This window comes from Mytilus edulis, chromosome 4 (genome assembly GCF_963676685.1).
Source record: "Mytilus edulis chromosome 4, xbMytEdul2.2, whole genome shotgun sequence".
NCBI lineage: Eukaryota > Metazoa > Mollusca > Bivalvia > Mytilida > Mytilidae > Mytilus > Mytilus edulis.
In genome coordinates, this window is record NC_092347.1 from 72,529,005 (window position 1) to 72,543,868 (window position 14,864).

General features: G+C 32.6%; 3 protein-coding genes across 3 annotated transcripts in view; 2 read left to right on the forward strand and 1 right to left on the reverse strand.

The window, feature by feature from the left end:
* LOC139520449 (uncharacterized) overlaps window positions 1-3,926 on the reverse strand; it is a 28,196-nt gene extending 24,270 nt beyond the window's left edge. The window contains exon 1 of the mRNA XM_071313058.1: window positions 3,501-3,926. Within this exon, the coding sequence (XP_071169159.1) occupies window positions 3,501-3,546 (46 nt within the window). The 5' untranslated portion in view covers window positions 3,547-3,926. The remainder of the gene's footprint in view (window positions 1-3,500) is intronic.
* A 7,188-nt stretch (window positions 3,927-11,114) lies between these two features.
* Window positions 11,115-11,720, forward strand: LOC139521513 (uncharacterized). Its single transcript, XM_071314989.1, has one exon. The coding sequence runs from the start codon at window positions 11,115-11,117 to the stop codon at window positions 11,718-11,720; it is 606 nt and encodes a 201-aa protein (XP_071171090.1).
* A 358-nt stretch (window positions 11,721-12,078) lies between these two features.
* Window positions 12,079-12,555, forward strand: LOC139521514 (uncharacterized). Its single transcript, XM_071314990.1, has one exon. The coding sequence runs from the start codon at window positions 12,079-12,081 to the stop codon at window positions 12,553-12,555; it is 477 nt and encodes a 158-aa protein (XP_071171091.1).
* The last annotated feature ends 2,309 nt before the right edge of the window (window positions 12,556-14,864 follow it).

Below are 14,864 nucleotides of genomic sequence, written 5' to 3' on the forward strand. Positions count from 1 at the left end.
GAGTATAACAACTTAGAAAGCATTTAGTAATTGTTAAGGTCAAATATTTATTTTGTAGGCAATACTTAGGATTTTACACACAAAGAAAGGATTCCTTTAGCTGTATTTTGTAAAATCACTTATGAATTTAAGGTCCTCAATACTCTTCAAATTCGTTCTTTATTTGGTCTTCTTTACTTATTTGAGTCAAGTCTGATGAGTCCATTGTAATATTTTAAGCCAGGTATTATGATGATTTTTTTTGTAGAATGGCCCCTTTTTAATTTTATTAAAAATTGCAACATGCTTATTCTGTCAACCTTACAACAAGAACAAAATTTGTACCATAGATATTATTCGGTTGTCTGACTCCTGCACACAATCAAAGCTAAATAGAAGAGAAGCCTTACTAAACATATAAGCCTCAATGAATGAGCATTTCATTCTTATTACATACCCTTCAACTGTTATACCTGATTTTATTTGAATTTTGGGCAAGCCTTATTGTAGGTTCAGTCCAACATTTTTTTCTTAAAATGTCATATAACAAGTCAGAAATATGGCAATTGTTTTCTCATATTCTGTTTCTATGTATGTTAGCGTTCGTTTTTGTATAAGTTCAGTGTTTCTGTTGTGCTGGTTTTTTTCTTTTATAGTTGATGTGCTTCCCTCAGTTTTTGTTGGTGACCTTCATTTGTTTCATTTAACTCGATTTATGACTATTGAACAGAGGTATACTTCTATTGCTTTTATTTAGCTCTCTGGAATTTCTAAATCACTTCAGATTATTTTTTTGACCCAAACAGTTCCTTAATCCTCATGTAAATACAGTAATTACTAACCCTTTTTCGTCTATTTTTCTCTCCAAAGAGACATTTGGCGTCTTAAGTGAAAAGTTAAACTTTACTATCAATACACTTCAATAATTGGGATCTTAATTTCTGTTAAATAGATGTACAAGGAATACGTTGTCGCTCCACTGATGTAAAGGTGACAATTCACTATTTATCTTGTCAATTATAGCTTAGAAATGTGTAAAATGTTTCAACGTCTGGAAAATGTGAGAACAATCCTCAAACTATAGCGCAATAACAGTTTCACAGCTTCAAACAGTGTATTACCTTTCTGTGAAGCTTGAATGATCCGGTTTGAAGTCAAAATTAAGTTCTCCTCATAATAAAAAATGATAACTAAGTTTCAAATTCATACGGCCGCTAATTCTTTGTTAACTACCTTTACCAAAAGATTAAACTTGTACTGGCTTCATCTATCACATTTCAATATTTAGTGAACAGTGTAAAAATCCTCATTTAGCATACAATTTAAAAGTTTACCTGAAAATAAACATGTGTCTTAATGTTTCAAGTTGACTAAAACTTAATGGGAAACTACATTGATCAACACTTTAACGTGATATAGGACAGGATTCACAGCCCAGAAAATATATTGGTCTGATCGAATAATACAAGGGACAAGAGCAAAACACAAAGCAAGTCAAAAGTAATCATGAATGGTTATAATTCATCTGGTTTACAGGTTATGTCCATGAACGATTAATGTTTTCATGTTTATACCAAACACATGCAAGCTGAAAAAAAAAATCATCTGTTAAGGTCAATATCTCCTAAAAAGAGTCAACTGATAGTTTCAGCCATATAAGTATTTGTGCAGATATTGTATAGCTGATGATTGTTGTTTAAAGAGTCTGTTTTCGAGAGAGAGAGAGAGAGAGAGAGAGAGAGAGAGAGAGAGAGAGAGAGAGAGAGAGAGAGAGAGAGAGAGAGAGAGAGAGAGAGAGAGAGAGAGAGAGAGGGGTATGATATGTAATTATGATAATTTACTTTGGCTATACTTTTTGTACCTTTTTGGATTATAGCTCTTCACCTTTTTAAATGGCTTTTGATTTTCAAATATTTTGTCCTCGAGAATCACTGAAGAGACATTTATTGTCGAAATGCGCATCTGGTGCAAAACAATGGTACCGTTTATGTTATTTTTGAATCCTTAGGTGAGCAAATTAACATACACAACGCCTCCATCTTAAATCCTGCAAACTTTCAATGACCTAATTGTATAGTGGTTTTGTTTTGCTGTCGATAAAAGGTCTGATTTTGATTAATATAGATTTAGACAGTACTATTGTCTTACACAATCTGTTTTCAGTAATATAAGTATGATATTAACCTTAGAGCAAGAGTCATCATAATCTATAGGATTCTCCCTCTTATTACATGCATATATGACCACACATTAAACTAAAGACATAGTCTTTAATTTCAAGTATCACGATTAAAAAATAAGCTGATAGTTGTGTTCAAGGATTTACAAATGTACTATCTTTAGATATAAGAATATGTGGTATTAGTGCAAATGAGACAACTCTCCATCCAAGTCCCAAAAAGTATACGTCAACCATTTTAGGTCTTTGTATATAAAATATAAATGCAAGATATAATATATACCTCGAAGTTCTATTCACAATAACTAATTATTCTCTGAAGGAAAATATTATCTGCGGTTCTCTGGTACAGCCATGGGAATAATAGTTGCTCCAACAAACGCAACACTTTTCTAGGCTGATAATAAGTCATATGGGCTCTCGTTCATTAAATTATTTTCAGTACTCGAATGAGTATATATAGATATAGGAAGATGTGGTGTGAGTGCCAATGAGACAACTCTCCATCCAAATAACAATTTAAAAAAGTAAACCATTATATGCATTTTTTCAACAACCGCCACTATAGTTATTATACTATCATATCCACAAATTTCCAAACTGTGGCAATTATTACATGTTTTAAACTCCGTTTTACAATGAAACCAACGGCTGTGTCTCACTATTTGATTTGCGAATACACATATATATAGTGTTTATATTTTTTTACCGGGTGAATGACTGTAACTGAACACTTCATTTGTAAGTGTATTCCAAAAACATATCTTTAGATGGACTGTTTTATGTTAAGCTGGTTAAATCCCGCTTAGTCAAGTGAAATAAATCAAGTTATGATAGATATATAAAAAAGAAGATGTGGTATGATTGCCAATGAGACAACTATCCACAAAAGATCAAAATGACACAGACATTTACAACTATAGGTCACGGTACGGCCTTCATTCAAAATTATAATAGAGCCTATTTATAGGGCCCTTTAATTTGAAATAAAAGATTCTTATATACCTGTGTACAGATGAACAATGAGCTATTGCCGATTGACTCAACAATTAATGTATATTGTCACAAATATGAATAATATCTAATACTATATTGTTGTATGTAATATGATAGAAGCTATTTTTATTGCCTTTTAACTGGAAATGAAATATTCTTATATACCTGTGTTCACTTGAACCACGTGCGATTTGACGATTGTTCAATGCAATTGATATTAACCTTGTAAAATTCCTAAAATTTAAAAATTCTCGTAATTATAATGTGGTAAAAAAGGTATTAACACATGTTAAAGTTTTTTTTAATTAAGATATCATATATATTCATCTTAAAAAAAATACGTTACCTGCAAAAAAAACCCAGATAATTGCAAAAACAGCTTTCCATCTCATGATGAATTAACTAGCTGTTTCCTCTTTATTATTCGTCGGGCTTTCTCCAAACTTAAGTCGCCGAGATTAAATTCGATAAAAGTTATTTGTATTTCTAGTTATAGACTATTGTTCAATCTTTCAAAATCTGTTCCAACCATTAGTTCATGCTGAATAATTCAAGACATATGAATTTAAATATCTTTTGATCTTCTCATCTGAGTATATACGAAATTGTTTTTAAGTCTCTAAATTGTGCTTTTTGTCGTCCTCTCCTATGTGTTATTATTCCATTATTAACTCAATTAATTTATTTAGTGTGTCATTCTAACCTTCTGCGTTTTGTTATTTCTTCCTCATTAAGTGCAATACCACCAAATCATAGTACGTCATATCCGGGTGAGAACAAAGGGTCGACAATGAATACTTCCTTGAATTTAACACTTCTAGGAAATTACTAAGACGTTTTACTGCAGTGAACAATTTATGAGTCATAAGTATATATACATATATTGAGTGTTTCAAAGCACTATTTTTTCTTAGGTGTTTCTATAGAATATATTTGAAACTTGAGGTGACATGGTAACTAAAGCTTGGAAAAAAAGAGATGAAAACTCCAGTAATTGTTTTTTTCTTATATGCAATGGAATATTATGTGAATTTTTTTCATTGTACTGGACAAGAGTAACCTTTACACATGCCAAGTATATTTTTGAAACAAATATAATTTTGCATTTAAAAAACAAATGCAAATTTTACAAAGGGGAAATCGATAATGGTATTACATTATCACCTATTATGGAAAGTTAGGCCTTGAGCGCACATCATTGGATAGAATTTCAAAAATGAAATATTCTGAGTGAACTTTGTCTCAACCACACATTTTATGAGAAAATTGCCTTGACATAAGCATATACCATGGATATTAGTAGAGAAAGCAAGCCATACTCAGGGTATTAGGGTGCTTTTTCTTACTTATTTCTTCTTATGTCTTATATTTTGTTATAATAGAAAACTGTTCCCTTAGTGTTTATTTAATGAATACATATTGTTATTAGAAAATAAAATTATTTTTGAAGCAGTGACAACAAATAATTAACTAACAGGGAAGCTTTGTGTCCCTATCTTGAACGCGGCGTTAATTTAAGTTTTACGTGTGGACTTATTATTTGAATTGCTTTACATTGTCTTATCGGGGCCTTTTATAGCTGACTATGCGGAATGTGCTTTGCTCAGTGTTAAAGGCCGTACGGTGACCTATAGTTGTTAATGTCTGTGTCATTTTGGTCTCTTGTGGACAGTTGTCTCATTGGCAATCATACCACATCTTCTTTTTTATATTATTGTAACATCCATGGAGTCAATAAGATATTTATGAGCATAGTTCTTTCAGCTTTTCAGTTTGAATAATTCAATAACTCATTTGTGATTATATTTCTAAAAGTTAAAACAAGGTTGAAACCACCATTTTCTACAACAAAAAATGCCTGTATCAAGTCAAGAGTATAAGTGTCGATGCAACAAAACTCCAATATAGAAGTAAAACAACTATATATCACCATACATCCTTCAACAATAAGGCAAACCGATACTGAATAGTAAGCTAACACGAAATTACAATATATGTACACATAACAGGTTGTTGACTTGGGACAGTCATATATGTTGATGGTTCATAAGTGTTTCTCGTTTCTCGATTTTTTTTAATATAAATAAGACCATTAGTTTTCCCGTTTAAATGGTTTTACACCAGTCATTTTTGGGGCCCATTATAGCTTGCGGTTCGGTTAGATTCCATTTTGAAGACCGTACTTTGACCTTGAATGGTTTTTTTTTTATAAATTCTGACTTGGATGGAGAGTTGTCTCATTGCCATTCAGACCACATCTTCCTATACAGAATGTATAAGGGGTTTACATGCTTGCAAACGCCGACCGGTATGGTATTTCTTATAGTGTTGTTATCATTTGATTTTAGTGAGCACGAACTTGACCTTCAATGTCAAAGTTATCTATAACTTCTTGTTTGAGTTACAAGCCCATATACTATATTTATCATCAGTGATTCTACAATGGACCTCTTCTGGTTTGCAAAAATGGAAAAATATTGCAGCCGAATAAAAATCCCATTAATACCTTTTTACGTCTCACTTATAAAAAGAATAAAAAGTTGAAAATTCAAAACGGAAATCTATTGGCAAAATCAAAAGCTCCAACTCATCAAACAAATGGATAACAACTATCATATTCTTGACTTGATACAGACATATTTATATACTTATTATATATAGAAAATGGTGGATTAAACCTGTTTTTATAGCTAGCTTAATATCTTACTTGTATGTTAGAAGTATTCAATTTCATTGTATTACGAACAAAGCAAACAGTATTAAAATGGAAAGAATGTAAAAAATAGTCGTAAATCAGTCAACATCTAAATCACTATTAAAAACAAGCAAATATATTGGCAAATATGAAAACACATTTTTACTTGTTTTTACTTGAATAATGCCACTGATAAGTTGTGTCAAATGAAAAAAGTTAAATAATAATTTTTACGTATCTTTTTTGACTCTTTGCGATTTAAAACTATTTCTTGTCCGAATTTTGGATTTGTCACTGGCGCACCGATAAAGCTCATCGAGCGTAATCCATAGAGCTTGATGTTTTATCAACTATCCATGTGTTTGTGGGAGTCGCATTCATGATCCCTTGACATCATATGAATTATAACACTGTATGCTTTATGAAATACCGGAGATTTAGGCAATAACAAATTATCGAAGAGAATACCACTCATTAACCCCACAACAAAAACTTAAATTAGAATAATAACAACAAAATGACATCAGCATTACCATTTACATCACCTACAAAGTCGCTCATTGGTTAAATGCAAATTTGGTACTATGTCTTGATATAGAAAATCGGAAAATGACGTGTATATCTACTCGTTCTAACTGTAAAAAAAGTCTTCTTTTTTTCTAACAAGTTGTTTGTAATATTTGGTAATATCACGGCAAGAAACAGACAATTTGAAAGTTCAGAATACGACCATTTATTGTACTGGATTGTTTTCAAATAAATGTTTCTATCTTTTTGCATTTAAGCTTTTGTATATATATGTTCAAATGCCGATTTCTTTTTAATGAAGACGGATTTAAAAGGAAAAGTAATTTTTGTTGAAACTCATGCCTCAACGCCATCACTAACTTTAAAACTTTTAATAATTAACACATTATATACATTGCTTGATGAATGAATAAAGGATTCACAAATCTTTGGAGATCCACATATACACCCATGAAGGATAATGACAGTTGTTATCCATTTTTTTATTATGTATTTTAGCTTTTGATTTTGCCAGTAATAGAAACAATATTGCTGGGTCTTCTAAGTTCGCAAAGAAACCTATTTGAAAGTAAGTAACACTAATTGTATCAGCAATCAAAGCCTTGCTTCATAGTTATTGGGAAACTACTCATTTCATCATTCAAAAGAAAAGTAAAAGATTACAGAGGAACTCGTAAATCGAAAATAAACTAACAATGCCATGGCTAAAAAAGAAAAAGACAAACGGACAAACAACAGTACACAAAACACAACATACAAAATCGAGAAGCTAAGCAACACGAACCCCACTAGAAAACTGCTCGCGTTACTCAAGTTAGTACAAACCAGTTATAGCCGATTTCATTGAGCGTGAACCCAAAGGTAATATATTTGATTAGCTTGCTTGTTAGCTGAACCGTGTAGTCATTGTTAGGTCAGGTAAACAACCATAAGAGTAGACTAGTCCAGCAGATAACCAATCTATCTGTCTATTGGACTAGGCTACCTCGAAAGGAGGGTAGTTCACCTGACATAACAATTACTTCACGATTAAGCTATGGAGTAAGATGATTTTAAACATTTCTTTCAATGCTGGTGTTACAGATTCTATGTATTTCTTTAAGTTCTGTTGTGAGTCCAAACTCATCAAGAACTATTTGAGTGATACCTTGCATTCTCTATTTCAGTTTTGGTAAATAGTTCTTGAACACCTGTGCCATCTGTTAAGGTCTTCTGTATATTTTGTGGAATTATACACAAATTCAGATAAATACAGTCATTCTGGATAACGGTACACCGATATGAAAAGAGTACAGCACTACTTTGACTTGACCGTCAGAATTGAACAAGTGTTTAACATACTAGCCAACAAGGTGCCAGCCATGTATGAGTTCTATCAAGGACATAAAAAAGAATAGCTGCATCCATTTAAGGTCGACTTGGAATGAGAGTGATGCTAGTGTCATTAAATGATGTCTAGGTATTTCAATCATACTTGGTCCTTGGTAATCTCTGACATCCCAATGAAACATCACAAAGAATACATTTGTTCGTATAAAAGCAATTCAACAAATACATTTACAGAATGTTTTTATTAAAAGTGGAAACGCTAAACATTTAGTTTAAAACTATGTTGCATAGTTATAATTTCAAAGGAATCCCATATCAACAAAACCTCAGGTAAAAGTAATTGCTAGAAACCTTTGAATAAATATTATCATTCAAATTCAGCTGCAAGGCAAATACAATATTTATTTCTATGTTGTATCACTATATTTTCAGTCCTAAAACCTGTTTTTCACTTTTTTCTTCGACATATTATCTATCTTGTGAATTGAATGTATACACGTCGTTTCCGTTTTTTTCGGTAAAAGATTGAAAAATCAACTTCCCAAGATCAGATTAAGTTTCTTAACGAACAATACAGTATCACTGAAAGACTGAAAATAAAAAAAACAAAAATACTAGTTTTTTGTAAAACAAAAAGAAGACTATTTGCATTGATTTGGTTAAATGAAAAACTGTTGTTTCATTTCCAGCAGTTTTAAACCATATTAAGAGCCAATGCGCCAGAAAACAATGCAATAATCAGAAAATCGTCCAAATCGACAATCACAACTTGACAAATTTTTATACATCATCTTGATCCTTGACATAAAGTAAAACAATTTGGCCACTTAATTTCCCCAAGAATCGTATCTAGTTTTAGTAACAGACTCATTTGCATAATTCTGTAAATTCAAAATAAAACCAAGGAAAAATACAACTTTTTATGCCTTTTAAGATATACCCAGAAGCATATTAAAAGGGGTAGTTGAGTTTTTGGAGTAATGTCAGCTGGAATCCATCCATTTTACTATGTTATGGTCAATACAAATGAAAATTTAAACAATTTGGCACATTGCCAGGAGCACGGACACAAAGGCTGGATTTTTCAAACATGAATTTACATAATTTTAACTTGCTACTAACTTGCAAGACCCATTCCTGATATGTTTGCAACTTATATTGGTTTTAATTATGGTGTATTTTTTTTTTTTTATATTAAAACAAAATATTAAGCTTTGCAAATGACTATAACATGTTAATTTATGCCTTTGAAGAATGGTGATTTTAGTCCCAAATTGACACATTTTGATTTTGATTTTATTTAAATTCTAAATACAATTGTAATTTAATGGCTCATAAATCATTTGAAAAAGTAAAATAAATTTTTCTAAAAAATTTAATAAGACGTTTTTGTACTGCAAGTGCAAAAATCAATAAATTGTCTGAAACCAGGGAGTCCATCTTTTATGCTCTTCCATTGACTTATCTCCCTTGAGTAAAATCTCAAATGTATGTGTCCGAAGCGCTATTCTGAATTTACCTTCATCAATTACGTTCAACCCCCAAAAATATGTTAGCCGAGGATTTATAAGTCCGAAACATTTGAAGAGCTGGATGATTAAGGAGTTCATACAATTCCAAAATACAAAATCCATTAAAGGTCAACTTTATTTTTAAATTTTTTTTTAGAATTTAAAAACAGACATTTTTTAGACAGTTTGTTATAAACCATGTCAGTACCAACAGTCTGACTTTTGAGTTGCTTATAGCCTCTGGGACTGATATCCACATGCAGAGATATCGACCTAGAGTTGTAATATAAATGAAAACAAGACGTTATGAATGTCATGCTTTTCAGGATTTATCTTCATCAGGAATGCTGAAAGGCAAATATGTGAAAGCCGAAGATTTATAAGGATTGAATAAATTGAAGAGCTATATGACTAAAGAGTTCTAAGCACTATCTAAAACAATAGCAAATAGCTTACTATTATTTGTATAACCATAAAAAGTAATACGCAATGAACTTTTTTTTTAAAAACTCTTGTTTTAGGAATGGCAGCATGCATTTAACGAGATCGACTTGTTTCAGTTTCTAGGGCACTATAATCAGGATAAAACAATACAAAGAAGTGCGGAAGTACAAACAGGAATTGATTATTGTAAATAATTGTAGATAGAAAGTGAAAGTAGGTATTCAATTAAACTTGATAAAAGTATCAAATACAAGGTGATTACCATGGCAATTAAAACGTTGCTGAAAGTATTTTTTCTTGAAGTTATAAAACTAAGTTGATAAAAAAAGTCCCAAAACATTGCAAAGGGATATTCAAACTAAAAGGTCGAAAATAAACTGACTAGGCGATTGCAAAAATGAAAATAGACCAAACGGTAAACAATGTGATACAAAACACAACATGTATTAGATAAAATACAAAGTTAACAAAGAAACAGGCCGGTAACAACCGTTGCCGGATAGTTTTTCTGCACGAGTAGTCAGGTCACCTTGACCTGACTACAAGTGCAGAAAAACTATTCGGCTGGTTGTAACCGGCCTGTTTCTTTTGTTACTTTTTTTTATCTGACTTGTACGACGATTCAAGTAATAATACTTTAAGCAAGACTAAACATTTGCGAAACTTGGATAGCCATAAAGCAATTTCATTTTAAAATACACAGGCTGTGATCTTTATTTTTGATGAAAAAATGCAGGGTGAGCCATTCAATCCCCCCCCCGCCCCCCCAATCGCAAAAAGCGCGCGTTGGTCGCCAAATACATGAATTTAATATGCAGTGGGGGGGGGGGGGTCCCGGGGGTTGGAACAACCCTTTTTTGAAGATCAATGCATTTAAATGGGGACATGAAGTTGGACCCCGCCCCCTGTTTTGTTCTGGATTTAGAAATGGATCCGCCACTGATATAAATTCGATAACAATATAAAAGTATCAAAAGAATGAATTTCTTACTTCATTAGTGAGTGAAATATTTATGAAAAAAATGGATTTTGTCTTAATATTATATATATTCAGGAATATACTTTGATTTTTTTTAATTCATGCTCGTCTCTAGATCTGCAAGTGTTGATCGGGATTAAACACGTGTTACTATATGATCCAATCGCAGCTTACCGCCCAAAATTGATGACATAAGTTGAATGATTTTCTTCTAGATTTGCTGCTTATTTGGACGTATATTACATGAACACTTTTTGTTTATAGGATCAATCGTGCATTGGTGAGTTGATAGGGATTTTATCTTTTGATATTAGATTTGATTTTTATTTACTTATTTCCTGTCTTATTTTTATTGAAATGTTCACGTCAGTATCATCCTTTCTTTACTTTCAGCATTGTCCAAAATACTATTCATGTCCATATATTGAAGAAAACATTTATTGACCGAATATTTTGCTTCATAAAGGGGGCGGTATGTTCTTTTTTGAGTATATTAACTATTTACTTTTCAACGCCATCACCCAAGCCGCCAAATTTGTTGCAAATCGTCTTGCTTTAATACATGAAGCTACCGACAATGCACAGTGGAATTATGTAAATACGAAGCAAAATCCAGCTGACTTTGCTTCTCGTGGAATGACCATTTCGAAATTTCAACAAAATCCTCAATGGATCAGGGGACCAGATTATTTGTGGTTACCAGAATGTGAATGGCCACAAGCATGTATGGACTTGACATTTCCAGATAATGACTCGGAAGTCAAACGAAAATCAGTGGTTAATGCATCAATTGTGGACGATGATTATGATGAATTTAACAGTTTTGAAACCTTGATTTCTCGATGTTCTGACTTTGACAAGTTGAAAAGAATTGTAGCTCGGTTGTTGAAGGCCGTAAACAACTTTAAGCAAACCACCCGAAGAAAAAACGACTTAGCAAATGAGAATGAAGATAAGTTACCTACACAAGCAAAATCCAAGCGACTAAATGAATTGAAGGAACTAGTCAAAACTCTAAATCTAAAAGTACAGGATATACACAACGCAGAAATGACTATTATTCGTTTTGTTCAAAACTAACATTTCGATGATGAAGTACAGCGATTAAAAGCTAGTTGAATGTTAAGCGAACATCAAGACTGTTTAAACTTGACTCATATATTGATGAAAAAGGAATATTACGAGTTGGTGGGAGATTAGCAAGATCAAATCTAACCGAAACATCGAAGCATCCAATCATACTGCCAAAACAATCTACACTTTCATATTTAATTATAATACAAGAAATTCATAGATCGATCGGACATTTAGGGAAAAGGCTATTTTGACCGAACTCAGACAAAAGTATTGGATCATAGGTGCTAACGGTATAATCAAGAATATTGTCTCTAAATGTGTCATATGTAGAAAATATCAAGCACCCATCATGCAACAGAAAATGGCGAATTTACCGCCCAGCGAAAAGGTGACTCAAGATACTGCACCGTTTACAATCGTTGGTATGGATTACTTTGGACCTTTTGCAATTAAACAGAGAAGGTGTACTGTTAAACGTTACGGTGTGATATTTACATGTCTCAAAATAAGAGCAGTACATTTGGAAGTAGCCGATTCCCTAGACACCAGTTCTTGCATTAATGCAATCCGGCGATTCATTGCACGCAGAGGAGTACCAAAAATTATTCGATCGGACAATGGAACTAATCTCGTAGGTGCGCAAAGAGAACTTAAAGATGAAATTGTTAAATGGAATCTGAATCAGATTGACAATTTTATGCTTCAAAAGGGCATCGACTGGAAATTTAATCCTCCAGTAGCATCTAATTTTGGTGGAGTATGGGAAAGACTCATTCGATTCAGTGTATTTTTTGTATTTCAGTTAATCCTTTCATGTGTATTAAGAGAATTGAATTAATAAAGAACATGTGAACTGATTCGTAACTAATTACTGATGGTACATTTGGGCCCACAACCCTACAACGGCTCAAGCCTTTGGACACATTCTACTAGTTAAACCTTGGTAATTTTCTTGGAGTCGTACGTGAATTTTCATTTAAATCAATATTTTATGTTTAGGAGGCAAAGTTATCACTGCTTTTTTATACCCTCGTCACCATATCGGAGCATTAGGGTTTGCCTAAATTTAATGTTATAAAACTTATACACAATGATTATTACTACAAAACACAGATCAAGTTCGATGTTGAGTAGTGTCTTTAATTATGTCTCTTTATAACATTTATATGCAAGCGGGGACAAAAGTCATCATCTTTCCGCCATTGACACATTCTCAATTCATCAGAAAACATTTTGTCGTGTATATCTGACTTGTTCATGGTACTCTTCTTAAGTGTAAAGTTTTTACTTTTAGTTAAAGCCATTCTTTTGTTTCACAAGAGGATTTTTGCTCGTTGTTGTCCATTAGTTTGATGTGTTTGGAACTATTGATTTGCATTTTGCTTAGGGACTTTCCGTTTTGAATTTCCCTCGGATTTCATTATTTTTGTGATTTTACTTTGGTAAATGACACTTTACAACGTTAAAATATGTGTATGTTACCGATTCAGTATCCATGAAATATTTGATAGAAGTCGTTCACATTATGTACTGCTAGTAACAATTGTTTATGTACTACTTAGTGTCCAGTGGGAGCTACTCCGCTATATATATATTGGGTTGATGTTTAGACGAGTTGTGTATACATAATGTACACAGCCATGTATCACCATCATTGATGGCGATCCGATGGATACATCTGTTGTAGAGTTGTCACTGACTCAGACGTACTTATATATATATATATATTTGCTGCTGGTGGACGTTTCGTCCTCGAGGGTATTACCAGCATAGTAGTCAGCACTTCTGTGTTTACATAAATATCAATTATATGGTCATTTTTGTATATTTCCTGTTTACAAAATTATACATTTTTCGAAATACTAAGGAGTTTCTTATCGCCGGCATTTATTACCTTTTTGGAAATTGCTCAATGCTTTTCAACTTTGTACTTCTATGGCTTTATAACTATTTTGATCTGAGCATGTGTTCAATAATGTCTACTTAACTTGTTCTCGGCTGAATACTTAATTTATTACAAGCCGAATTCAATTATAAACTGAATGTCGACAACTAAATTTTACTTTTTTTTTTAACATATCAATGTATCACATGTGCGTTTGATTGCAGTGGAAAGTGATTTCAAGGAACATTAAATCGGACCTCAAATTTTCGAAAGTGGGTACCGTAGTGTTTTATGTTGAAAAGTGATTTTTTTCTAAAAAAAAAAAAAGCGGGAATCAAATTCGTGTGGCCTAATCAAAGGATAAATTAAAGAAATGTGTGTTATAAATTACGATTACTGAGCCGATGATATTCTACGGAAATTACGGAAGCCCTGGAGTGCCATGCAAAAAAAATATTTCAACTTGTGCGCACAAGTTACCAACTTGCGCGCACAAGTTACCAACTTGTGCGCACAAGTTACTATCTTGTGCGCATCTTGTGCGCACAAGTTACACAACTTGTGCGCACGAGTTACACAACTTGTGCGCACGAGTTATTAACTTGTGCGCACGAGTTGTACAACTTGTGCGCACAAGTTGCACGTATTCTTATAGACATGCGCTGTTTGGCTAAAGAGACTTCTTTATGGAACGCCGTAGCTGCCGAATACAAACATATGTTTATATACATGAATGCACATACTTTTCAATGTCTGCACATGTTTTTTTCTATTTTTACACATACTTTGCAGATATATGAACATAGTTTACTTTATATGCACTTATTTTTTATATATAATACTTTTCTCAGTATATATGAACATAGTTTTTCAACGTGAGAATTACAATTCATATAAATGTTATCGGTTTTTTTTTTCAAACTGAACTAAGCCTAAGGGTTCCAATATCATAAAAGGAATGTTTATTAAGAATTTCATAATGTTGTATGTTGTTCAATTAAGCAACTGTTGGAATCATTTTTATATGAATTCAATATTATTTTGGTATGTATGATGGTATGGCGCTGTTGTCTTCATCTATAGTCACTTGGTTTTTATGTCAAAACGTTGAAGGAGTCGATTTGTTTTTATCGGACCACATATGAATTGTCACGTTGTAATTGGTTAAACGCCGTCACGTGGTGACCCTATATGAGACCGTATGGGGTTAGTAAGTTTCATATGGGGTTCATGACGCGTTAATGGCGACGTCATCTATTAAT

What these genes read in the sequence shown, in the direction of transcription:
- LOC139521513 (XM_071314989.1), top strand. Translation starts at nt 11,115, where the DNA reads ATGTTCTTTTTTGAGTATATTAACTATTTACTTTTCAACGCCATCACC.
- LOC139521514 (XM_071314990.1), top strand. Translation starts at nt 12,079, where the DNA reads ATGGCGAATTTACCGCCCAGCGAAAAGGTGACTCAAGATACTGCACCG.